The 24,922-nt window shown below is 42.6% G+C and overlaps 2 protein-coding genes across 2 annotated transcripts; both read right to left on the reverse strand.

Annotated features, from left to right (window-relative positions):
- Positions 1–15: 15 nt before the first annotated feature.
- Positions 16–17,080, reverse strand: ttll12 (tubulin tyrosine ligase-like family, member 12). The gene is given in 16 exon segments (XM_063905802.1): positions 16–360; positions 4,703–4,841; positions 5,420–5,488; positions 6,200–6,281; positions 7,406–7,557; positions 9,322–9,433; positions 9,528–9,722; positions 10,550–10,666; positions 12,860–12,936; positions 13,522–13,655; positions 14,230–14,389; positions 15,899–16,097; positions 16,243–16,309; positions 16,312–16,356; positions 16,359–16,410; positions 16,887–17,080. Coding segments are annotated over 16 exon segments (1,893 nt in total). The 5' UTR covers positions 17,028–17,080; the 3' UTR covers positions 16–208.
- Positions 17,081–17,893: 813 nt separating this feature from the next.
- LOC134879136 (sorting nexin-4-like) lies at positions 17,894–24,485 on the reverse strand. The gene is given in 14 exon segments (XM_063905474.1): positions 17,894–19,490; positions 19,568–19,682; positions 20,561–20,706; positions 20,849–20,948; positions 21,096–21,185; positions 21,305–21,370; positions 21,636–21,697; positions 21,789–21,861; positions 22,306–22,361; positions 22,450–22,497; positions 22,589–22,738; positions 23,193–23,331; positions 23,472–23,596; positions 24,357–24,485. Coding segments are annotated over 14 exon segments (1,347 nt in total). The 3' UTR covers positions 17,894–19,442.
- Positions 24,486–24,922: the final 437 nt, after the last annotated feature.

The raw sequence follows: 24,922 nt of genomic DNA on the forward strand, positions 1-24,922 counted from the left end.
ACCACAACACAATCCTAGTTTATCCAAAAATGTTTTTATTTTTTGTACATGAATTTGTAATCACTGCGTTTGTTACACCCAGCGTTTAGAGAACCTTGTCCCGCTGACTACTTCATTGTAATTTAAAAAAGCTAACAGATGGTGAATCAGTTTTTGACAGAAACAAAACAAAGTGAATGTGACGCTGTATAAAAAACAGTACAGTTGATCATGCGATTTGTGTGACCGGGCATTGCTCAGGCTGATCCAGGAACAGAGTCTGGAACATGTGGTTGTAGAAGTCGGGGTGGTAGAGGCAGGCCCTGGCACAATCGGGGCTGAAGTTAAACTCCAGGATCTGAGGCTGCATGACACGCTCGCCTGGCCCAGGATCAGAACACACAGAGCGATAAACAAATTAGGATTTCACAGAACAGTTTATCCATCAATGTTTGACAGTTAAGGGAGGCGATAGGGACGATCAACCGCACATACAGTGGGGCAAAAAAGTATTTAGTCAGCCACCAATTGTGCAAGTTCTCCCATTTAGAAAGATGAGAGAGGCCTGTAATTTTTATCATAGGTATACCTCAACTATGAGAGACAAAATGAGAAATAAAAATCCAGAAAATCACATTGTAGGATTTTTAATGAATTTATTTTCAAATGATTGTGGAAAATAAGTATTTGGTCAATAACAAAAGTTCATCTCAATACTTTTTTATATACCCTTTGTTGGCAATGACAGAGGTCAAACGTTTTCTGTAAGTCTTCACAAGGTTTTCACACACTGTTGCTGGTATTTTGGCCCATTCCTCCATGCAGATCTCCTCTAAAGCAGTGATGTTATGGGGCTGTCGCTGGGCAACACGGACTTTCAACTCCCTCCAAAGATTTTCTATGGGGTTGAGATCTGGAGACTGGCTAGGCCACTCCAGGACCTTGAAATGCTTCTTACGGAGCCACTCCTTCGTTGCCCTGGCGGTGTGTTTGGGATCACTGTCATGCTGAAAGACCCAGCCACGCTTCATCTTCAGTGCCCTTGCTGATGGAAGGAGGTTTTAACTCAAAATCTCACGATACATGGCCCCATTCATTCTTTCCTTTACACGGATCAGTCGTCCTGGTCCCTTTGCAGAAAAACAGCCCCAAAGCATGATGTTTCCACCCCCATGCTTCACAGTAGGTATGGTGTTCTTTGGATGCAACTCTGCATTCTTTCTCCTCCAAACACGACGAGTTGAGTTTTTACCAAAAAGTTCTATTTTGGTTTCATCTGACCATATGACATTCTCCCAATCCTCTTCTGGATCATCCAAATGCCCTCTAGCAAACTTCAGACGGGCCTGGACATGTACTGGCTTAAGCAGGGGGACACGTGTGGAACTGCAGGATTTAAGTCCCTGGCGGCGTAGTGTGTTACTGATGGTAGCCTCTGTTACTTTGGTCCCAGCTCTCTGCAGGTCATTCACTAGGTCCCCCCGTGTGGTTCTGGGATTTTTGCTCACCGTTCTTGTGATCATTTTGACCCCACGGGGTGAGATCTTGCGTGGAGCCCCAGATGGAGGGAGATTAGCAGTGGTCTTGTATGTCTTCCATTTTCTAATAATTGCTCCCACAGTTGATTTCTTCACACCAAGCTGCTTACCTATTGCAGATTCAGTTTTCCCAGCCTGGTGCAGGTCTACCATTTTGTCTCTGGTCTCCTTTGACAGCTCTTTGGTCTTGGCCATAGTGGAGTTTGGAGTATGACTGTTTGAGGTTGTGGACAGGTGTCTTTTATACTGATAACAAGTTCAAAAAGGTGCCATTAATACAGGTAACGAGTGGAGGACAGAGGAGCCTCTTAAAGAAGAAGTTACAGGTCTGTGAGAGCCAGAAATCTTGCTTGTTTGTAGGTGACCAAATACTTATTTTACCGAGGAATTTACCAATAAATTCTTTAAAAAATCAGACAATGTGATTTCCTGGATTTTTTTTTCTCATTTTGTCTCTCATAGTTGAGGTATACCTATGATAGAAATTACAGGCCTCTCTCATCTTTTTAAATTGGAGAACTTGCACAATTGGTGGCTGACTAAATACTTTTTTGCCCCACTGTATAAGGCGGTCTGGTAACCATGTTTAAGACTTTATACAAGTGCTTTAAGTGCTTAATTGCCAGTTGCCCGAGATACTTGAACTCCTTCACTTGGGGTAAGGCTTCATTCCCTACCTAGAGTGGACAGTCCATCGGTTTCCTGCTGAGAACCATGGCCTCAGATTTGGAGGTGCTGATCCTCATCCCAGCCGCTTCACACTCGGCCGCGAACCGATCCAGTGAGTGCTGAAGGTCACAGACCGATGAAGCCATTAGGACCACATCATCTGCAAATAGCAGTGGTGCAATCCTTAGCCCACCGAACTGCAGACCCCCTCCCCCACGACTACGCCTCGAAATCCTGTCCATGAATATCACAAACAGGATTGGTGACAAAGCGCAGCCCTGGCGGAGGCCAACCCTCACCGGAAATCGATCCGACGTGCTGCCGAGGACCCGGACACAGCTCTCACTTTGGGAGTACAGAGATATGAGGGCCCTGAGTAGAGACCCCCTCACCCCATACCTCCCACAGTATCTTCCTGGGAACCCGGTCATACACCTTCTCCAAATCCACAAAGCACATGTAGACCGGATGAGCGTACTCCCAGACCCCCTCCGACGAAAACCTTATTGTTCCTCCTCAATCTGAGGTTCGACAATCGGTCGGACCCTCCTTTCCAGTACTTTAGAGTAAACTTTCCCGGGGAGGCTGAGTAATGTGATGCCTCTGTAATTGGCACACACCCTCTGATCCCCCTTTTTTAAAAGGGGAACCACCACCCCGCTCTGCCACTCCTTCGGTACTGTTTCCGACTTCCACGCGATGTTGATGAGACGTGTCAACCATGACAGTCCCTCAGCACCCAGAGCCTTCAGCATTTCTGGGCGGATCTCATCCACCTCCGGGGCTTTGCCACTGTGGAGCTCTTTGACTACCTCAGTGACTTCCCCCCGTGAGATTGGAATTGATCCCCCTTCATACTCCAGCTCCGCCTCTATCATATAGGGCGGAGTTGTCGGGTTCAGGAGTTCCTCAAAGTGTTCCTTCCACAGCCCTAACACCCTTTCAGTTGAGGTCAACAGCGTCCCACCCTTACTGTACACAGCTTGGATGGTTCCCTGCTTCCCCCTCCTGAGGTGTCGGTCGGTTTCCGGAACAACTTTGGTGCCGAACTTTCAAACTTTCAAATGCTCCCTTATTCTCTTCCCATCTTATGCTCTTATCCTCCTCCTCTCATCACCTCGCGTCGCAGACTCTGTGATGCCCCCCCCAAGGAGACTCCTTTGTCTCACCTCCTTTATTTTTCTTAAGTTCTCCGTTTAAGTTACATTCTTAAGTCTTAGAATACTTTACTTCAACGGACTCCCACCTGTGCAACTAATGTTGACTACAGAAGATGTGCTTAAAGACTTTGAACGAACCCAGCTGTTCTATGCCATGTGCTTGGAGGCCGAAGACAACAACGCCGAAGCGTCGCCAGTTTCCAGAGGTGCCGACCCGCAATTGAGAATTGCTGCACTGTGGTCGCGAGAGGCAAGGTCCACCGCCACATTAGAGAACCGGCTCCAAACTGTGTCGCTACGAGGGAGGAAGTCCAGGCCGAAAACAGGCTGCATCTGAACGCATGTCGCTGGCTAAACCCAGCCACCCCTCCATCCCCAGCACGGCATCCACGCGGTCATCCATCCGTAAGACAACAGCGACTCCTTACACTTGGGTTGTGCTCAGTTTTAGCTATTAAGTTCAGGTTAGATTAGGATAAACTCCCCAAATAGTTTCCTGCATCTTAAGCGTTTCAACCATACTTTCCATTTATATTGTGTAAACCTTCCTTTCCCACATTCGCCATCCATATTATTCTATGATACGTATGTTTTCTATAGTGTTGTATAATCTTAGTTAGTTATAAATGTCTCATTTAAAAAGAACCTGTTTATGTGTTTTTGTGTGTGAGAGGTAAATCAGCCGCTGTTCACCGAGTCAACTCTGACTTTCAGAATTTGAGACTGATATAAAGTAATAAAGCCATCTATTTTCTCTATTAGAGTGTGCCCCGACCTTATTAAATCGTTATATTAACATATTTTATTAAAGGTATATTTCGAGTTGATGGCTTACGTAGAGGGCTGGTCACACTACGTTAATAATTAGAGATAATTATTAAAACTACACGAGCCAATACACGCTACACACGTGTCGTTCAGCAGGATAACCTCCACGTATTAACACACCAGTTATAGCTATAAAACTACTAATACTACTATCTGCGTTTTTATGACACGTAAAGTTTCAGGCGGTCACCAGAGGGGGGTTTTTCCTGTTGTGATTTGTATCTTAAAACTAAATGTGAACATGCTGTAAGCTTGGGTAATAGAAATGATCCTTATCCCATAAGTTATTGCTATGATGTTATATATTAAATATAAATAATAATATCGTGGTCCGCCTATGGTCTGCTTATGGTGATGTGAGCCCTGACCCCCACAGCTGTTTGCTGTAGTGCAAATAACACACAGGATCATTATCTGCTGGTCTGTGATGAGTACCAGATGAGGCTCCAAACCCCTTAAGCTCACTGTCTAAGATTTTTTGCTGCTTTTTTACCATGCTGAGGAATTAAGTATAGTCAAATTGCTCACCTTTTTCCCCCGTACTCCACTTAAGCATGAGGTCTACGGCATAGATGGCCCGGGATGACGGGTAGGAACAAATACCGTACGGAGGCGGTCGGGACGAGGCTGCCTCGAAGAACTCCCTGAACGCTTTAAAAACCTCAGCCTGGGAGCGGTGGGAAAAGAAATAAAGGTCAAGTGTTATTGAGTGAAAATATAAGCAGTTAAATGAATAGAAATGTTGAATGTTGTGTACGTTTCCATTGTGCGTCTATGGGAACAAGAAATGACTGTGTTTAATGTATCATAAGATATAGGATGCACAAAGAAGAGCTTTTCGCTTCTTAATGCGCTACAGTGTCTGTAATCAACACAGCTGGCAGGTTTGTGACACTAGAAGTATGTAAATAGCCTTTTCAGTACCTCCTGTATGCAAATAGGATGCAAAAAAGTGTTCCGTGACCTGCAAAAAGGGATAGTGCTTTTAATCTGTAAATGAATGGTGTGTTTTAAATATTAAGTGTGTTGTTTGAATTTTGTTTCGATGAATTGTACCTCTGTAACGTGTCTATCATCTCTCAAACTTTCCAGTTTAAATAAAGACATAACCTGTGGTTCCTATTCTGGGTGAGGTTTAAGACACGCCTGATGAAAATCAGAGGGATTTACATCAGTGTTGCTCGACCTGACACAGAAAACCGTTCGTAATGAGGCGAGTGAAAAGGGTCAAAAGCGTAGACTTACTTCCACCTCCTTCCATGGATACAGCGGGTACTGGTTGTCAAACATGGGGATGAACTCGTCGTAGTGCACCTAAAAACAGAGATTGGTTTTACCGGACTCAAAACATTTAACAAATGCACCTTAATGAAAACTGAATATGGTGTTGTGGAACTTTTCCTTGTTACTGATCTGGAGATGAATCAATCAAGTTGGTCTCATGCAAACAGAGTTGTCTTTGTGGCTCTTTATTTGAAGCTTCAAAGGTACATGTCATACAGAGTACAGAGCAGTCTGCAGGACTGTACAAAGAGGGAACTGTGTGTGTGTGTGTGTTTTATAGGGAACTGTTGCTGCAGAGATGCACGGGTGTGGGGACATGAGTGTGCAAAGACAGTTACGTTGCAATGCGGGTGAAGGCTGATGGTTAAAATACAGAGTACAGTAGAAAATTACTGAGTAGACACATGCTTGCATAAGATATAATTCATACATATACAATTGCCATTACAATGGTCATTTAGTTTGTGCTAAAGCAGATCATAAAGTCAATCTATTATATAACACTTAAGCTAACCAATTATTTTCTTAATTCCCAAATTATTTGTCTACCTTGATTTGATAGTTAGCTAGTTAGCTAGTTAGTTAAGAGAGGCAAGAAAACAGCAATAGGAAGAGGATTACAAAGTCAAACTGTCGACCGCTAAGCCCCAAGGAGGCTGGATATTTTGTATTTATTAAGCGAAACCTAAACACAATGTGCAAGTTCTAACGTGAAAAGCTTCAGCAAATAAAAAAACAAACCTGCTTAAGCTGCACACCATCGGCATAGTTCATGACGGTGAAGTGTTTTTGGTAATCATCAAAACGGTCCAAGGAGAAAGGTCTGGATGGGAGAAAAAAAAAGGTGTGAGAAAAAGTTCACTCTGCATGGTAAGACCAAAGGATAAGTCAAGGGTAACCTCTTGAATTTCTTTTTGACACTTGTATTGTTAATAGACACACTGGCGGCATGAGTCTAAAGACGGCATGTTGGTCAGTCTACCACTTGAGTTCAAATCGAAATAGAGCCCTGCCTCTTGGTCGGATGGCAAAGAAATTGGATAAAGCTGCTCATGGCTACCAAAGAATTGATCTTTATCACCACCATAAAGCAAAACAAATTGAAGTTACTATAATACGTTGTTTCTTTCTGATGGTTTGGTTATCATTGTGATGGACAATTCTTATCAGACGATGCAGCTGTTGCTCTTTGTAATACCAGGGTATTGTATGTGACATTGTGGCTCTCTGGTTGAACTCTGATGCCAGCCTGCCCTCTTGCCGAACTTATGATTCCAAGACTGAATGTGTCCTCTGTCTAGACGAGCCATCTGGTTGAACTTGCAATATCAAAGACGTGTTTGTCCTTTGTTTAAATTTGACTGACGATGCAGAAAATAGCATGACTGATTTTCTCTGGCGTACGATGTATGCAAAAGTATGACTCGTTATGTCGTAGATTTCTTCTGTAGTGTAATATGACATGAATGTGCCATTATTTCATGAAAAGTTGCTTAGAGCAAGTACTGTTGACAACTTACTCATCCTTCCTCTCTCTGCACTCTGTTAATTGTTCCCTGTTATATGCTTTGATGTTTGAGACTGTTGATCCTTTGTATTAATACATATAAATTCTTCTTTGACTGTGTGCTCAGGGTCGACTCTTCAGCAGTGCCTTGTGTTACTGTTGGGTTCGATCCTTCTGCGCGGAAGCCTAATAAACTTACATAGACAAAGCCTCATTTGTTGGTTCTCTTCATTGACAATTTCCACCACAATCATCACGATGAGCATTAGAGCCTAAAATAATTCTACGCTAATGCCACTATGGTGTCTGTGACTAATAGCAGAGGGATAGCGAAAAACATTCACTCACACAATTTGGGTTTAAGTATCTTGCCCAAGGACACCATGACATGTTGACCGAGGATTCCACTCCCCCTCCTGAGCCACAAAAGCTAATCGTACCTATTAGCAAAGCGCAACCAGAAGACGTCGTAGGCGTAGAGACGCAGAGGCTGCACAGAGTGCAACATCAGCATGTAACGGATGTCAAACTTCACCATTCCCACCTCCTCTCTGCTGAACAGCACCGGGTCTTCAATATACTTACACACCACCTGGAAAACACAGACACACAGTAACACACACAGTTAGAAATGACTAAATTATGAAATTGAAGAGTCATTAAAATAAATAGCGGAATGTTCTTATGGAGATATTTGTTACAGGCTTGGCATATCTCTGTTGCATCAGCAGCACATGCAGTGCAACAGTACAGGAAACCACAGAAGATCAGCTCCAATAACAGGAAGCTGAGCTTGCATGTCACATTTAATTGAACATCCTGTTTACGGCGGCATATATATATATATATATGCGATCACTCAAGTCTGACTGAACTGAGTGGCTGCACAGTTCACTGATGCCAAGCTACATAGACTCAGAGAATTCAACCGAGTAACTTGGTACGCCGTGTGTATGTAAACCCAACCCGTGCCAACTATAACTCTGAATAAAAATGTTTTCCATTACAACACCGAGACACCTGGCCAATGGAACTACTAAGGTCGCTCCTCTTCCCACAAGTTAATCCTAGAATAAAATGCCACCCTATTACCTAAAAAAATGAAGTGTGTCAGCATAATTTGAGGGAAAGAAATCCTCCGAGTAGCAAGCGGGAAGATAAGCTAGCACTCTTAGACTCACTACTATCGCATCCTTTCAAAATGGACAAAATTAATAATTAATAATAAGGTACCTCGATTGGATTTCAGGAGGTCTGGATGAAAACAAGTGTTATCTATTATTTATGGGAAACAGACTGTAGTGCGCAGTCTCGAGTTTAAATGATGCTGCCAGTGTGACACAGCAGGAAGACTGTAAGGGGAAGTCGGAAAACGTTTTTGTCGCCTTTTGGTTTTGTTTGTATTCATTTATTTAAATGATGGGCAAGAGTTGCAAGTCGGTAGTGGGTCACCAACGGATGAATTGAACTATGGAATAAAGCACTTTGAATGGAATGTATTTGGATTTCTTAACTTTACGCGAGTCAATACTCAAATTTGCCCCGCAGGCTAAGTGGCCTTTGAACATTCTATTATGCATAAACGACCACCACAGGGTGCATCCACAGAAAACCCACAGTCCTGCCCCTCTTCAACACCTCTCCTCACTGCAGTGGATTCAACGCAACAAGGGATTCTTGAGTGTGGTCCGTACGATTCGGCTTTTTTTAGTCCGATGTATGTACATTGCGCAAGCTGGCTTCACGGTGTGCGTACTGACTGGGATGGAAACTTCTGAAGCAATGGAAACTCAGAGAGACACAGGGAAAGCTGGCAAACACTGAAGGTTTATTATGAAGTTAACGGCCAGACATCAACATTCTTCAGTCGCCAGACTAAACAAATATAGACCCTGAATCTAACTAAAGCTATTGCACATGGCAAAATAATGTACACCAGGGAACCTACGTTCCAGATGAAAAGGGCTTCTAGATGTCCCTAAACAATAAACTAATCTCAGGTCAGCTTGTGCTCGGTCAGAAACTGGCAACAACAATGCGCCCAAGTTGCCCCTCCTTAAGGGAGATTACAGCAACCCCAAGGCCAAAGAACTATGCCATGGGATTAGAGACAGAGGAATGAGAAAATGGTGGACTGTGTCAAAGGTTACCCACCTAAGGCAAAAAGTCCCTAAAAAAAGTATATAGTACTGTAGAAGGAATCTTTATTTGTCACATGATGATGTGTTGTAAGCCCTGCTAGTGAGTTCATCGTTTAGTTTTTTGAAAGACTTCTTTGTACCATGACGTATACGTTTGTTTTTGCAGTGTGTTATCAAGCATAAGGCATATGTCTGTTTCTGATCCACGACAGTACCTTTGGTGTGCTCTCTCTTTGTCTGATTATGTAGTCCAGGTTGTTGGTGATGTGTGTGTCCAGTCCACGGGCCAAATTCCAGGGCTTACAGATCCAATGATTATCCTCCCCCCTGAAACACATGCCAAAACATCAAAGTTGTGCTGAAGTGCTCATAGATAACCCACATCAGCAACATATTTTTGAAATATTCGCAACATTCCCACCTCTCTTGTCTCTGTTTATAACGCTTGATGAACTGCGGCAGCTCTGAGTGGAGGTTGTAGGTCTCCGGGAGCCAATCAGGTTGTTGGCCGCATTTCGCCCTTCGAGCCACGGCGGCCATGCAGTCCTTCACCGTGACGATGCTCTCACAAGGAAACTGGTTCAGCATCACATGAGGTCGCTCCTCGCTCAGCTTCCTTTCAGAGAAGATGTCAGGACAATTGTATCAACAACAGAGTTATGGACTCCTTAACCATGACTTCACAACTAATTCTACTTGACATTATGTCGGGGGAAACAGAAAAGAAAAAGAAGGAACCCGTAATCGTCCCACAGAGGGGAAATTTACATTCTGAATTTGACACATCCTAGTGTTAGGAGCAGTGGGCTGACATATGTACAGCACTCGGGGAGCAGTGTAGGGAACGGTGCCTTGCTCAGGGACACCACGGTCGCCCTGTCACTCACACCTACACCGCTACAGATTGCAACACATATCTGTTGATGAACACTTGTGGGACAACTTGTACGTAAAGATGCTGATTGGATGGATCGTGTTCCAACAAGGAACCAATGAGAAAATAGACTCAGACAAAGTTAGACCTTTATAATGGATGGTAAGAAAGAGTTAGTTTTTTAACTGTAGTCGACTTTTTCCCTTTTAAGGCGATGCCATTGATAAATACAGTATGTGGGATTGTTATTCTAACATAGCTTCATACGAGAAGGAATGATGACATGTTCAAGGTTACTGTCTCCGACTGGTGTGGAGGAATTCAGTTTCAGGGGGGGAGGTTGGAGAAAAAGGGCTAATAGAGCCTATTGGAAAACAACCGTTCAGTCCCTAAATCATAAAAGGCATTTACTCAAGGACTCAAACATTTGAACAATTAGATTATATATCTGATATACCTTCTTTTTTAACAATGACGCATATAACAAAGCTAACTTCCTACAGCGTACTGTGTCTGACTGACAAAAGAGCTCCACTGAAACGAGCTGTATGTGTTGCTTTGTTGCTCACCTGTAGTCTTTGATGTGAGTATAGCCCCAAATGATGTCCGCCTCCTCCTTGTCCTCAGTGAGCTTGAACCGCTGGTGGGTCAGGTTGTTTGTTACTTGTGACATGTCGGAGTACACCCTGAAACAAAGCACAGCAGATGATGAAAAGATGTGGAACGCAGCAGTCATCTTTTAAAGTGTCAAGACTGAACAAAAGGCTTTTTAGTTGCAGGTAAGACTGTCCTTTACATTCTCTACAGTTAATGAGGTATACAGGCTGGGGCTTTATAGTTTTATAGCCCTCCTGCAAATGAAACGGGAATTAACATGCAGTTAATGGCATCCTTGCTGGGAGGATTTATTTGACTGATTAAGAATGTATTGTAATGTAGTGACCCCCATATGATGTGGAATCCTTATTCTCGTTAGGTTAAAAAAAATGCACTTCAGACGAAAAGATTTTGGTCAATCGTTTTTTCTTAAAGGAATTAAAACACGAGTCGGCAGTGGATAGTTCTTGCTCCCTTGCATAAGAAAAGTTCCCACCGATTAAATGAGGCCCTCCTTCAGAGTCACATAACCACTATAATGTTGGGGGGGGGGGGGGTATAAGGTATTGTAACATAACAAGCTGCCATGCACTCACCGCACACACCTTCTCTTCTTCTCCCTCTCTAACACACACAGCGAGTCCTCCTCTCTGTCATTAGCTCTCATCATTACACAACTCCACTGAAACCAGTACGTCAGACTGACCAACACATGGAGTTAAATCCAGGCCGGATGGGTGCAGTAAGCAACAGAACCAAATCAAAAACTACACACACAGCTAACAGACAGCAATGTGTAAATGTGTAAATAGAAGTGTCCCGGAGGAAAGGGGGTGTTCCCCTGTCTTGCATAGTGGTGAAATGGTCAATCATACCATACAATACAGCACTTACATTACACTTATGTTAATGATGATGATGCTATTGGTTCTATTGTTGCAGCTACAGAAAACCATCCCCCACCATGTGAAGGATAACATCAACAGGCCTGCATCATCTCCACCCCTTCATTGCTCCTCTGGCATGCAAGTCTCTCAGGGTAACTCATACATTCTGTTCTTTTGAGAATGACCATTTCCAATACACAGATTTGTAAATTTACTCGTGTACTGTACTTAACAACAATTTTAAGGTACTTTACTTGAGTATTTCCATTTTATGCAACCGTAAAATGCTATTTGATGCAAAAATATTACCTAGAACTGTAACAGATGTAAATATAATTATACATACATACATTGTACTGTTCATTTAGCTGATAATGCTTTTGTACTTTTACTTGTATCCCCATCCCTTTTACAACAGTCACAAGACCAGATCAACTGGATCTTCAAAACCAGAACAGCTGCAGCCCCAATTACCAGGAAGGAGTCAGCATCTTGTTTTCACAGAAGTGCATTGTCATTTGCATGGCAACAACATATATATCCACCCCCTACCTGTCTGTCTTGTGGAGAAGAGAGAGTTACAGACCATGTCCCAAATACTTTGATGTGTGTGGCAACGTGTGAAGCACCTCTGAGCTGTAACAGATTGCACGCATGCACGCACGCACGCAACATGGGGATTGCATTTGAGATTGAATATGGCAAGATCATTGAGTCTGGTTGTGTGTCCCCCAGCACCTATAACAATTTCTACGTGCATGTGTCTATGTCTGTGTGTGTGTGTGTGTGTGTGTGTGTGTCGTGTGTGTGTTAGCCCTGATCTGCGGAGAATTTCACTGTTCTTGCAAAGACGCTCATTTGCATAGGAAAGGATATGTATGCAGATACCTAATTTAAATATAGGCATAAAGAGCAGGAGATGCTAATTCCTGGGCAGCACAGTTAGGTATGGATTGGCCAATTGGAGAATCACGTCTGTAGTGCTGACGGCCGCCTTTTCCCTGCTCCACTGTAAGTCGAGCCTTCAGACCTCTTCACACCCCCCCAGCCCTCCCTCAAGAATTGAGCCATTTGGTCTCCAAGAGATGTGAGCATTTGAAAGCTAGACAAACGGTCTGGTGACACGCAGACCTCTTTGAGGATGCTCCTTGAACTGTATAAATCTGCCTGTTTGATAAGTTGTATAAAACATAAAGACATCTTTAAAGGGGCCATATAATGCTCGATTTAAGGTTCATATTTGTATCTCCAGATCCTATAACCGTGTCTTATCATTGCACTTAAGCACTTTTCGCTGCAACCATTCTTTTCTCCCTTTGATGAATTGTCACATTGTACACAGATAAACTAACCTTGCATCCTATGTTTTAAACAGATATTTTTTAAGGCACTTACTTGAGAATTTTGTCCTCAGGGACCGTGTAGGGTTGGATCTCCACAGGAAGCTGCTCCTTGTTCTCCAGTGCAATGTTCTGGAGAAAAAGAAACGGGAAGACTTTGATGACCTAAAATATCTTGTGTGAATACGATTGTATCCCCCTGGCAATAAGGTGCGAGTCGTTTCTTTTAAAGGGTTTTGATGAGGAGGGATGTTTCTACTGCATACAGCTAGATATCAGAACAAGATGCATCATAGGCAGCAGGGAGACGGCTTTTGGCTATATTTACAGAACAGTTTTTTGGAGAACAGCGCAAGGACAAGACTAACAGGAATGATATTTTTGTGAGTGACACAATGCATTTTTCTTCGTAGAAAAAAGGAAAGGGGGACGAGTGAAAACCGTGTTTTTCTGTAATGAAACATTGACTTGAGAAAGCAATATAACTCTGTGAAAGATATTCAGTTTAAGACTGAGGTGACGAGGCTAATGAATCATCAATTGGAATGCAGTTAATGGCTATTTTACACCTCTCATATTAACATTATAATACTCTTAAAATGACGATACAATCTGTCTAGATAGAAAGTGTCGCTTTCAATTTTAAGAACATATCGAATTAAATCGGAAATAGACAATGAAAAAGGAAAAGTACTTTCAAAGTGTAGAGTGCCTCACCTCATAGTATGAGTCTGGGGGCTCAGTGGTGACACTGCTGACCCCTTCTAGATCAGCTTTTACCCACGGTAACAGACGGCATCGCCTCACCAGGGGGTCCGTCTCGCCATATGTATAGTCACGGGTTACTTCATCTGTAGAAATAACATATTGTCTTTCAGCTCTCTCTGACCGCTGCGGCACGTTGCTTATTGGGTTCTACTGCAGATGTACAAATAATGAATTAAGCACAACTGCTGCTATCTGCTGATTTTCTAAACTAAAGGGTTGGGTTGATTAGGGAATGAAACATGTATGCATGTAGGTGTCATGGCACAAAATGAAGGGGGCCTTTCCTGATAACCTGATTGTTACCATTAATGTAACAGAAGAAAGAAGTCGTTGAAACATGTGGTGTTTTTTCCATGACTTGGGAAAAGTAGCCAAAGCAAATATAACAAGTAAAAAAAAGGAGACCAGAGATAAGACTGCTGCCAGAGTGACAAGCTTCTCACCAGGGAGCACAGTGCAAGTTAAGCTTGTCTTGTGTATAGTGCTTTAACTAATAATAAGTGTGAAAGACTACATTGGATTAGGGATATGAATAATTCACAAAAATCACGACACTTGGCCTTTACAATTCTCACGTCTGTCTGTCTGTCTGTCTGTCTGTCTGTCTGTCTGTCTGTCTGTCTGTCTGTCTGTCTGTCTGTCTGTCTGTCTGTTCACCTTGTTCCTGCAGGTCCTGCAGAGGCCAGAGCACAGTGTAGGCAAGCCCCCCCTGCATGTAGAAGAAGGGAGCCATGCGGCAGCTGGGCTGGTCGGAGTGCTGCACCCGGGAGCCAAACTCATCCATGATGTACCACACCGGGACTTTGTCCTCCGGAGTCTGCACCCGAAACACAACAGGAGGAGAACAGTCAAGTAGACGACTGAGACAGCGTCATTTTAGTCATTTATCAGATTCAGAATTGTTATGTTTTTTGCACAATTTAACAATACACAAAAATAAACGACCACTAATTATATAGAGTGCAGGAAGAGGCATTAAACCATCCATCCACCTTCTCCCGCTTATCAGTCAGGGTCGCGGAGGAAACAGCTCCAGCAGAGAGCCCCAAACTTCTCTATCCCTGGCCACATAAACCAGCTCTGACTGGGGGATTCCAAGGCGCTAAGTCAGCGAAGAGATATAATCCCTCCACCTGGTCCTAGGTCTACCCCTCGGTCTCTTCCCAGCTGGACTTGCCTGGAACACCTCCCTAGGGAGGCGCCCAGGTGGCATCCTCACTAGGTGCCCGAACCACCTCAACTGGCTCCTTTCAACGTGAAGGAGCAGCGGTTCTACTCCGAGTCCCTCCCGGATGACTGAACTTCTCACCTTATCCCTAAGGGAGATGCCAGCCACCCTGCGGAGAAATCCCATTTTGGCCGCTTGTATCCGCGATCTGTTTCTTTCAGTCATGACCCATCCTTCATGACCATAGGTGAGGGTAGGAACGGAAATGGCCCAGTAGACAGAGAGCTTTGCCTTCTGGCTCAGCTCTCTTTTCGTCATAACGGTGCGGTAAAGCGACTGCAGTACCGCTCCCGCTGCTCTGATTCTCCGGCCCATCTCACGCTCCATTGTTCCCTCACTTGAGAACAAGACCCCGAGATACTTGAACTCTTTCACTTGGGGTAAGGCCTCATTCCCTACCTGGAGTGGACAGTCCATCGGTTTCCTGCTGAGAACCATGGCCTCAGATTTGGAGGTGCTGATCCTCATCCCAGCCGCTTCACACTCGGCCGCGAACCGATCCAGTGAGTGTTGAAGGTCACAGACTGATGAAGCCATTAGGATCACATCATCTGCAAAAAGCAGAGGTGCAATCCTTAGCCCACCGAACTGCAGACCCCCTCCCCCACGACTACGCCTCGAAATCCTGTCCATGAATATCACAAACAAGATTGGTGACAAAGCGCAGCCCTGGCGGAGGCCAACCCTCACCGGAAATGGGTCCGACGTGCTACCGAGGACCCGGACACAGCTCTCACTTTGGGAGTACAGAGATTGGAGAGTAGAGACCCCCTCACCCCATACTCCCACAGCACCTCCCACAGTATCTCCCTGGGAACCCGGTCATACGCCTTCTCCAAATCCACAAAGCACATGTAGACCAGATGAGCATACTCCCAGGGCCTCTCCAGGATCCTTGCGAGAGTAAAAAGCTGGTCCGTCATTCCACGACCAGGACGAAATCCGCATTGCTCCTCTTCAATCTGAGGTTCAACAATCGGCCGGACCCTCCTTTCCAGCACCTTGGAGTAGGCATTAAACCCACTAGGCTTATTAAAAGCCTTCAGAGAACACAAGATGGATATAACAAATATGTTGCTCTTAATGAATAAGACGTACCCCCTGGGACAGGTTATAAGTCTGGTTGTACTTCCACATGTTTTCCATCACCAGCTCCACTGTGTCTGGATCAGGGGCCTCGCCATGGAAGTCCACCCCCATGAGGGCGGCCATTCTGGGCAGCAGGCCAGGGATCTGCTCCAGCTGCTGACGGCATTGTTCCACACGGTATGTCCAGGCGTGATCCACCAGGAACACACTGCAGGCAGCACGAGAGGAAGAAGAATAAATAATAATAAATAAATAAAAACGTCTATGACGAAGAATGGGATCCAATTCAAATCAGTTAATATTAATGTATATATTCCATCAAAGTGGGAATATCTGTCCTCTGGCGCCCTCACCTGGTCGGCTCAGAGGCCTGCAGCCCACTGTCCCGGGTCACAACCACTTTACAACTCATCTCTGCTCACGACTGACCCCATTTTTCTTCTCATTCTCTTCATTCTCCTCCTCTCCTCCTCTTCTTGTTGGAACTGCATGATACCAAACACTTCTCCAGCATCATAAATCTATGACACGCAAAATGTACATACATGAGCCTTTATTTTCTCATGTTACTACACAAAAAATGCTATATTTAATGCCGAATTAACCCAGGGAATGTATGAGTTTGGGAAAGATACGATATGCTTTATTCAAGGTGTACGTTTGCAAACAATGAAGGAAAAGTAGAAGATTTGCTAAGCGAGTTTGGCACGATTCCTTCTCTGTGATACAACATGACGTATTGGATATAATGCTTTCACTCATAGTAGTCTATGGTTGTACTTTTTACATTAATAAATTATCTATAATTTGTCATTATTTGTCTTATATTCATGAAAACCGGCGTTTCTTTCGCTATGTGAAATTAAAAAAAGATGTACAAAAAATGCATGCACACAATGAATGTTACTGTACTGCACTGACTGAAACTTTAGCATTAAGCTACACCTTGTGATACTTTAACGCGTGTTACGGTGGCGGGGTGTTGGCAGAAACAGACCTCGTTGGTGATTTTGTCATGCAGGCTCCTCCAGTAGATAAGAGGGATTCCTGAGGACTGCAGGGCCCCGGCATGAAGGGCCACAAATGCTTTGAAGTCCTTGTCCTCGTCTCCATTCATAATTGAAGTGTTTGTTGACATTTGTCTCGAGCAGATAGCACCCACGTGGAGGTGGACAGAGCAAACCCGGAAATAGTCTGACAGCTAAGCAAGCAGTGCATTGTGGGAGAGTTTTTTTTTTAAAGGGAAGTCTACTTTATAGTTTACTGCACCGTATTTACACAATTGTTAAGAGTTATTTTGTAGTTTATCATAACTCCTATAACAATATAGCACAAAGAGCAGGACTCTCTATCTTGTAAGGTCTTATTATTATTGAATAATGCAAATAAAATACTTGTTTTTTTTAAATGAGCTTATATTCTTAGAGAATTGATTTCTAAATTAAATAAAGTAGAACAGAAAAAAAACTATACTTGATGATCACTTTTCCACGGAAGAGGATTCTTTTATTATTTGTTTTATTCTTATAAAGGAAAGTACGGAAGAGGATTAGGGCCACATGAAAACAATATTTTGGGAATGTGAAAATATATTTTTTCAAATTCCCCAAATATGCTTTTCATGTGACCCTAATCCTCTTCCGTACTTTCCTTTATAAGAATAAAACACTTTTTTAAGACTCATTAAATAATTAATAATAACTAGGATTTTTGCATGACATTTACTTTTAATGATTTATGTACATATTACTGATAACATTTTAGGAATTAAAACAAGGTATTTTAAATGACATATTTGTATTTAAGTAAAGGATCTGAATACTCCCTCTGCCACTGTCGATCTTTCCATAGTGTCGTTGAGTTATAGACTGTTATATATAGTTATATAGCCTTAAAGGCCCTAAAATAAAGGGGAAAAAACCTACAAAATATCAAACTATCGCTGGATTATGAAAATGTGTATTTCTAAATCAATGTTTCAAGAAAAAATGATTACAAATAGTCTTTGGTTTGACACATGTTTATTCAAATAAATTAGCAAACAAGAGATATTCATCCAAATAGAGCATTAACGTTTGAAATATAAAAAGGTAAGTGGTAAATGGAGTTATCAAAACTCATAAATACACTCACAAAGCTTTAAGCTGGAAAGCCTCCGAAACAGAATATATGATTTAATTTAAACAGAAGGAACATTTAAGTCAATAAATTAAGGTTACATTTAATCTAAACTGAATTAAATCTTTGACTGAGTATCGTTAATCTTCTGTGCAGCTTACTGTACATTGGTACAATACATCGCCCTGGACATGGTTACAAGTAATAAACATAATGTAGACTCTTCACTTTGATTGATTCATTTAAAGCATGAATGTCTTCAAAATGAATAAAAAAGATAGCAGGAATTTTAGCAGCTAGTCCAAGCAACGCATCAAAAAAAAAATGTGTAGAAAATGAAATGTGTTAATCGTTATTTTACTCGGACTACTAGCCACAGATATGGTTACACATAAGGACCGGCTTTGCTTTCACACCGTGAATCAACTGGACCAGATTCTTAGTTGGATCTGGATGGAGAACCTCTTTCTTCATGGCGTCTCCGTCCCCATGTTTGGCCACTTTTCAGACCTCCCTTAACAAGTTCTCTTTGACCACATCAAACAGTTTAGATCACCCTTAGTACTGTTTAGGGCACTCTGCCTATCAGGTTCCATAGTTGGAACATTATTGGAGAAAAAAAAAGAATAATCAAAATCAATGCAATTTGAGATTTCTTTAAGTTCCTTGTATGGGTCAAGCTCCAAAATACTATTGCCTGCTATATGCCCACCCCCTTCAACTTCCACAGTCATATTGTTGGTTTAAAACCTTCCTGTTTTTGTAAACCGAAAATAGGAGGAACATGTGTGTATGAGGGTTCATGTGACGACAGGATGCCCTTTGTTGAAGGCCGATAGCTGGATGGAAAGAGGGTCCCGAAACATAAAAAAAATCAATATAAGGGTAGGAGCACCCTGAGGGCATTGAGCCCATGCTATAAACACTGAAGTCAGCATGAACACCGAGCCAAAACTAGTATTCAAGGCAGGGGAAAGCCCCAAATCATCATGGGCTGTCAGAACATTGCAGTAATTAGGGGGAGATGAAGGGCTTCACTGATAAGGGCGGGACATATAACTATAGAGGTCCATTGTAAACTGGCCCACTAAATCTTATCTTACCATGAAGTGCCTCTTTAAATCGGCAGAAAATGGTATCTGCTAAATATTAAGATAGCAAACCCTGTGAACCCTGGTCCCCAGCGTCCAAGTCATGTGCTTTTGTGTGATCCAACCCCCCCCCCCAAGACTTTTCACCTCAAAAAAGCGTAGCAGTGACTGTTAATCACTGCTGAAAATCAGTTGCATATGAACTTATTCTGTATAAATGCTTGAAACTACATAATCTGCAGTGCAATGCTTACACTGGTCCTTTTCAAACCTCAACTAGCGGACATTGGCATCGTTTCCCAGGATGCACAACTGAGCATCACTGAAATCCTTTGAATATGGCTTTACATCTTTAGGAAACATTCTTTGGCATTGCTCCACATTTGTATTCCCTGCAGGGAGAGAAAGGAGAACACGTGAACACACAGGTGAGCGGTTACCTTCACATAGCTGATGTGCCGTTCCGTACCTTTTTGCACATGCTGACTTGCATGACAGCGTAGTTGATGAGCGCCTCCCGCAGATCTTTGTCTTTCTGCTCCTTGAAGCGCTGCATATCCACCCATGCCTTTTCAACATGTTCTCTGCGGTAATACAGATCAAATGAATCATACACATTGGGCAAATTCATTATCTGTAATCATCGACATGAACAGAACATGTGATGTTTCTTTTAATGAGGCCCTATTAGGCTTTTGGGGGTTTTCTCTTTCCACATTTCCAAGCAGTTGTCCAATCAGAACAATGTGGGCTCTGGTTTCAGACAGAGGGTGAAAAGAGGACAGGCAGTATGAGGAAAATAAAGCCCTTTTTGAACATTAAAGCAAGGAGACATGTCAGAGGAGGCACAAAATAAAAATATTGCCCTGTAAATGAGCATCATAGGGCCCATTCACAAAAAACCTTGAAGGCTGCTCTCACACCCCTGTCGTGGACCCGAGCATATGCACTCACAACATTAGGTAAATAGAAACAGATTAAGACACGGACACAGAAATAGCTGAGGTTAAATATTACATTGTTACGTAACAAGCATAATAATAATGTGAAAACACTGCGTTGCGCCCAAGCAGTCAAACGCGCAGTGTCTCCCCATGATGGAGAGAATCGTAAACACTATATGGAAAAACTTCCCGCCTTCAACACACACACACACACACACACACACACACACACACACACACACACACACACACACACACACACACACACACACACACACACACACACACACACACTCCAATCTTTACACATTAGCCTGCCTAGTTATCTTGTTACAGATGTGTACGTTACTGTCTCTTGACCGTTTAAGGCACCAACCTAAGTCTCCCAGAGTATACAATAACCATGTCAAGGTTTGAAAGATTGCACGGGTATGGTTGTATACATTTGGGGCCTCTTGCTTGAAACTTTCTGAATAACACTTGGTTGAATACATGATTCAGCAGGGTCCATGACTCACTCGCACTCGACTGTCTTGTCCTTGACCGCCTCTTCCCCCTCTTCTATCAGCTCCTCCAGCAGCTTCAGTCGGGCCTCCCTCTGCTCTGGTGCCTCTTGGCCAAAAAGCTTGTTGGTCATGCCTTTGAAGGAGAACGTCCGAACAATCTAAGGGAGACGGAATCACAGAAATATAGTCGGCAAGATCTCTTCAACATGACCTGACAGAACCAGCCAACACTAGCCTTACAATAACACACAGGAACACATCAGGTATGTAACAACGAGTAACAATGAGGGTTTGGTGTACCCCTGTAGCCAGCTCCTCATGCTGCTGTTTCTTGGAGATCAGGTCCTGCGTGGCCATCTCAAGCTCAAACTGGGTCAGCTCGTGTTTCCTGCACACTGCCCTGACAAAGCAAAGTGTATAACACAATACAATGAAGATTAGAATTATGATGTAGAAATGATCATCCCCATAACATGGTGTTTCCTGTTGCAACTAGAATTTTGGTCAGATATTTTGAGATACTAGTTCAGATAATATTGGCTCTTACCTCAAAGCTTCAGCATAGAAGAGATATTCTTTCAGTTGGTCTGCGTAATGTTCCTCTTCTTCCAAGATGTCATCTATTGAGGCAGCATATCTGAGAGGCACAAAACACATCTGTGAACAAGCAACAACACAGATGCTAGAGGCAGCAACAATCCCACAGGGTGAAATGGATCTGAAATCCTGTTGTCGAGGGTTAACTCGAACACTCACGCATCCATATGATGACCGGCACTTTGCAGTCCATCTCCCATCTCTTTCTCTATGGCGCTCCACTCACTGCAGTCAAAACATGGACGCACACATACATGAGCAAACAGCCAGGGAGAGTCTGTCACACATGGCTGGATTTAGGAAACTATCTGGGAAAAATCTGAACTTTTGTCTAGCAATTCCGAGGATATTCTGACAGTTATGATGGTCACATTTAAATAATCCTACATTTTAGGACTGAATAACCATTTTTAAAGGTAGCAGAGACTGTTTCTTTGTACTCTAATGTAACACTTTTAATTTATCATATATCATTAGTCTGTTGTCAAACCTGAAGACCCTCCCATAGTTCCCGTGGACCTTGTAGACGCCATAGAGTCGATCTGCAACCCTCTAGAAGAGACGCAGACAAAATAAACATTTTAAAAACAGCGACTATTTCCAGATGAAACTCAGAGAGAGGAAGACAGGTAGAGAGACTCACGGCTCGGGCCCGGAGCAGCTGAGAGGTGTGAGACTGCAGCTCATCGCTGTAGTGTTTCATGTCCATGAAGCGTCTTAGTAAGACAAAACGAGTTCAGAGGACAGTGATTACAATCATTCAGATACTCAGTAATAGGTGTATGTATTTATTCATCATTTTTAAACAATAATAATATTGAATTAACCGTTAAAGGGCAAATGTTAGATGTACTGCTATTAGGACGGACAAAAAAAATGTCATGGTGTTATGTTGCACTCAAGCTTGTTCTTTAGACCAAATGATTCATTAGAATAAAGAAAATAACAATCGCTCTTTGACTGATCCTGTGGTGACTATCAACAACTAGTAAAATACCTATAAACATTATTATTATTACTGTAGCTATTATCTAGTTATCTCCACCTTTAAAATATAGCTCTCCCAATGGATGGATTATTTTGACATGAATGTTGACTTTTGACACCATTTTGTTCAAATTGAGTACCTTTTACTTTTTGTTCAGAGAACATGTACTTACTTATCTGGGTTTCTCACCCTGAAGGTGGCGCTGAGAGCTTTCAGCCTGGAATCTGCCTGAATAGCAGAAAGAAGATCCATCTTTGTAAACACTGAAAATCTTTGAATGAATTGCCTGTAAGAATAAAGAGATTCCACAATGTACCTTTGCCTGAAATCCCGTCTCATACACCACTTCCTTCCAGCCATGTTCCTAACAAACACAGTAATGAAAAAACAATACTAAATCAGGCACAGATCTGCGATCATTCATCACTTCACTGACCCACAGCTGCAGCATGTACCTCGGTGAGAAAGTGGTGGAGGATCTTGTCATTGGAGAGGACCGGATGGGATGCCACACGCAGCAGAAAGTTCTCCAGCCCGACCCGACGGCGCTCCACAAAGTCTGGGTCCATGTTGTCAGCGGACAGCTTGTGCCACACAAACTCTGCCTGCATGCAAGAGAACCAGACAAGACACTGCCTACAGTTAATGTTTTACTTGATGATATTGCAGTTTGTTTACTTTCTAAACTTACTGGATTATTGGCCTTTCATTTCCATCTTGGTAAGCCCTAAAGATGCGCTAAAGATGCTCCAATCAATCAATCAACCAAGTAGCCTGGTGTTAGTATTAGTAGTCATAATCATTTCAATTTAAATAAAGCATTCTATAATCTTTCTTCAACTTGGATTCCTTGTTCTCTCCTATTTATTACCTCTATGGCAGATATTCTTATAATACATGGAGCAAAAAACGGTTCATATGGGGTCTAAAATGACTAGAAGTAAGCCAGAAGACATTGGTGATTTGTCCACCTACTTCTTGTCCTTTCCTATTATAATACACATATCAAGAAGGACATAAAGCAAGGCTGCAACCCTCGAAAGCAGACACTGAACTCACCCTCTTCTCAGGCAGAGGGGGGACCACGATGTATGGAAAGGTCACTAACAGGTAGTTCCGCAGCAGTTCAAATTCACTGTATCTCCTCCACAGAGAGTCGGGGGCTGGGTTACGACCTTCAGCGAGGGCATCCATCGGCCTTTGAGGATTTAATACAACAACTTGTTTAGAGAGTAAGTAAATGCACAACAGAGCTCAAACAACAGGAAGTACAAGTCATCTCATCTTACCCCACAGCACTTCCATTTAAATGAGACAGCCATTTTTTACAATTCTCACCGTGTTTCAATAAGGTACACAGTAAACGTCTCCTGCATGTTCACTGTGTTTTTGCCACTCCTTTTCTCAGCCTCGGCAACACAGATCTCCATCCTGCGCAGCAGAGTGGGGCCCTCTTCCACCATCTGAAGCATCACACAGTCAGCACCATTAACCACACATACTGGAAACACTTCTGCTTCCTCTTGCTTAAAACTACTGTAAGCTACCAGCTATCCATCGGAACCATTAGATATTGACGTTATTCATTGAGCAAATTATAGTAGCATGAGAATAACAACACTTGGTGGGTCATACAATACATGACCTCAATTCAAATTTCAACAGTAGCTACAGTGTAGATACGAAAATGACAAAGTCCCAAGCTCCTACAACAATGCAACATACATTATATACGACTCAAAATAATAAAACACATTGGTCTTATGTAGCAAGAGCAATTTGCAAGTTAGGAAGATGAAGTACACGTTATACATGTCAGAAAAGATGAATACAGTAAGCCACATAATGCAGAGAATGGTGTAAGTGACCAAGTAAATGATGGAGTCTATCTGTAAATAGAATAAGACATAACAAAACAGAATGGAAAAGGAAATATTGTACAGAGAAACACAATACTGTTTTAAAATATGAAGATAAATCAAATGTAAGATGCAAACAGATACATGTCCATTTAGAGGACGAACGTGTTGGTTTAATTTGTTCCTTATTTATCTAGCTTGTTGACAACACACTGTACGCTAGCATTTATAACAGTCCATGACACAGTCTATGATGCTAGCTCTGCTATAAGCTTTACAATATTAGCACTGTGACTGCCTTCATCCGCTGTTATGGTAAGGAGAAGAGTCAAACTAAAAGAGAAAGAGGAAGCTACTAATGTACCGTGTTGTTTAAGCTGTGTATCCCGTCTTCAGCTGTGTGTTGTGAGTCGTCGTCAGCCGCTACAGACTCTTCCCTCCCATCCTCCGCCATCCTCCTCTTCGCGGATGTTTCTTATGAGCCACGACGCATGCGCAAAGCGTCACACCCAACAAATGTTACAGGCGCAACTGTGTGTAGTTCCCAGCCGAAGCAATAGGGGGCAGTACTTCACCAAAAGTAGCAATACTAACATGTAAATATATACTCATTTATAAGTAAAAGTACATTATTGGGATCAAAATATACCGAGATTAAATTGTATACTGCTGCTTTATTGTAAATTATAATTATTTATCAATGTTTATGCAATAGGGGGCAGTATTTCACCAAAAAGTAGCAAAACTAATATCTAAATACTCAGTTCTGTCGCGTTCGGATCAAATCTGAGCGATTTACCAATATTCTCAATGATAGATATTGTGTATTACATTTAATTGCCTCAGGGCATTATTATGTCGTCCACAGTAGGCATTTGAACAAAAACAAATTGATGATCAACACTTTCATAAACGTGTTAAGAGTGGTTT

Source organism: Eleginops maclovinus, chromosome 17, assembly GCF_036324505.1.
Source record: "Eleginops maclovinus isolate JMC-PN-2008 ecotype Puerto Natales chromosome 17, JC_Emac_rtc_rv5, whole genome shotgun sequence".
Taxonomy (NCBI): domain Eukaryota; kingdom Metazoa; phylum Chordata; class Actinopteri; order Perciformes; family Eleginopidae; genus Eleginops; species Eleginops maclovinus.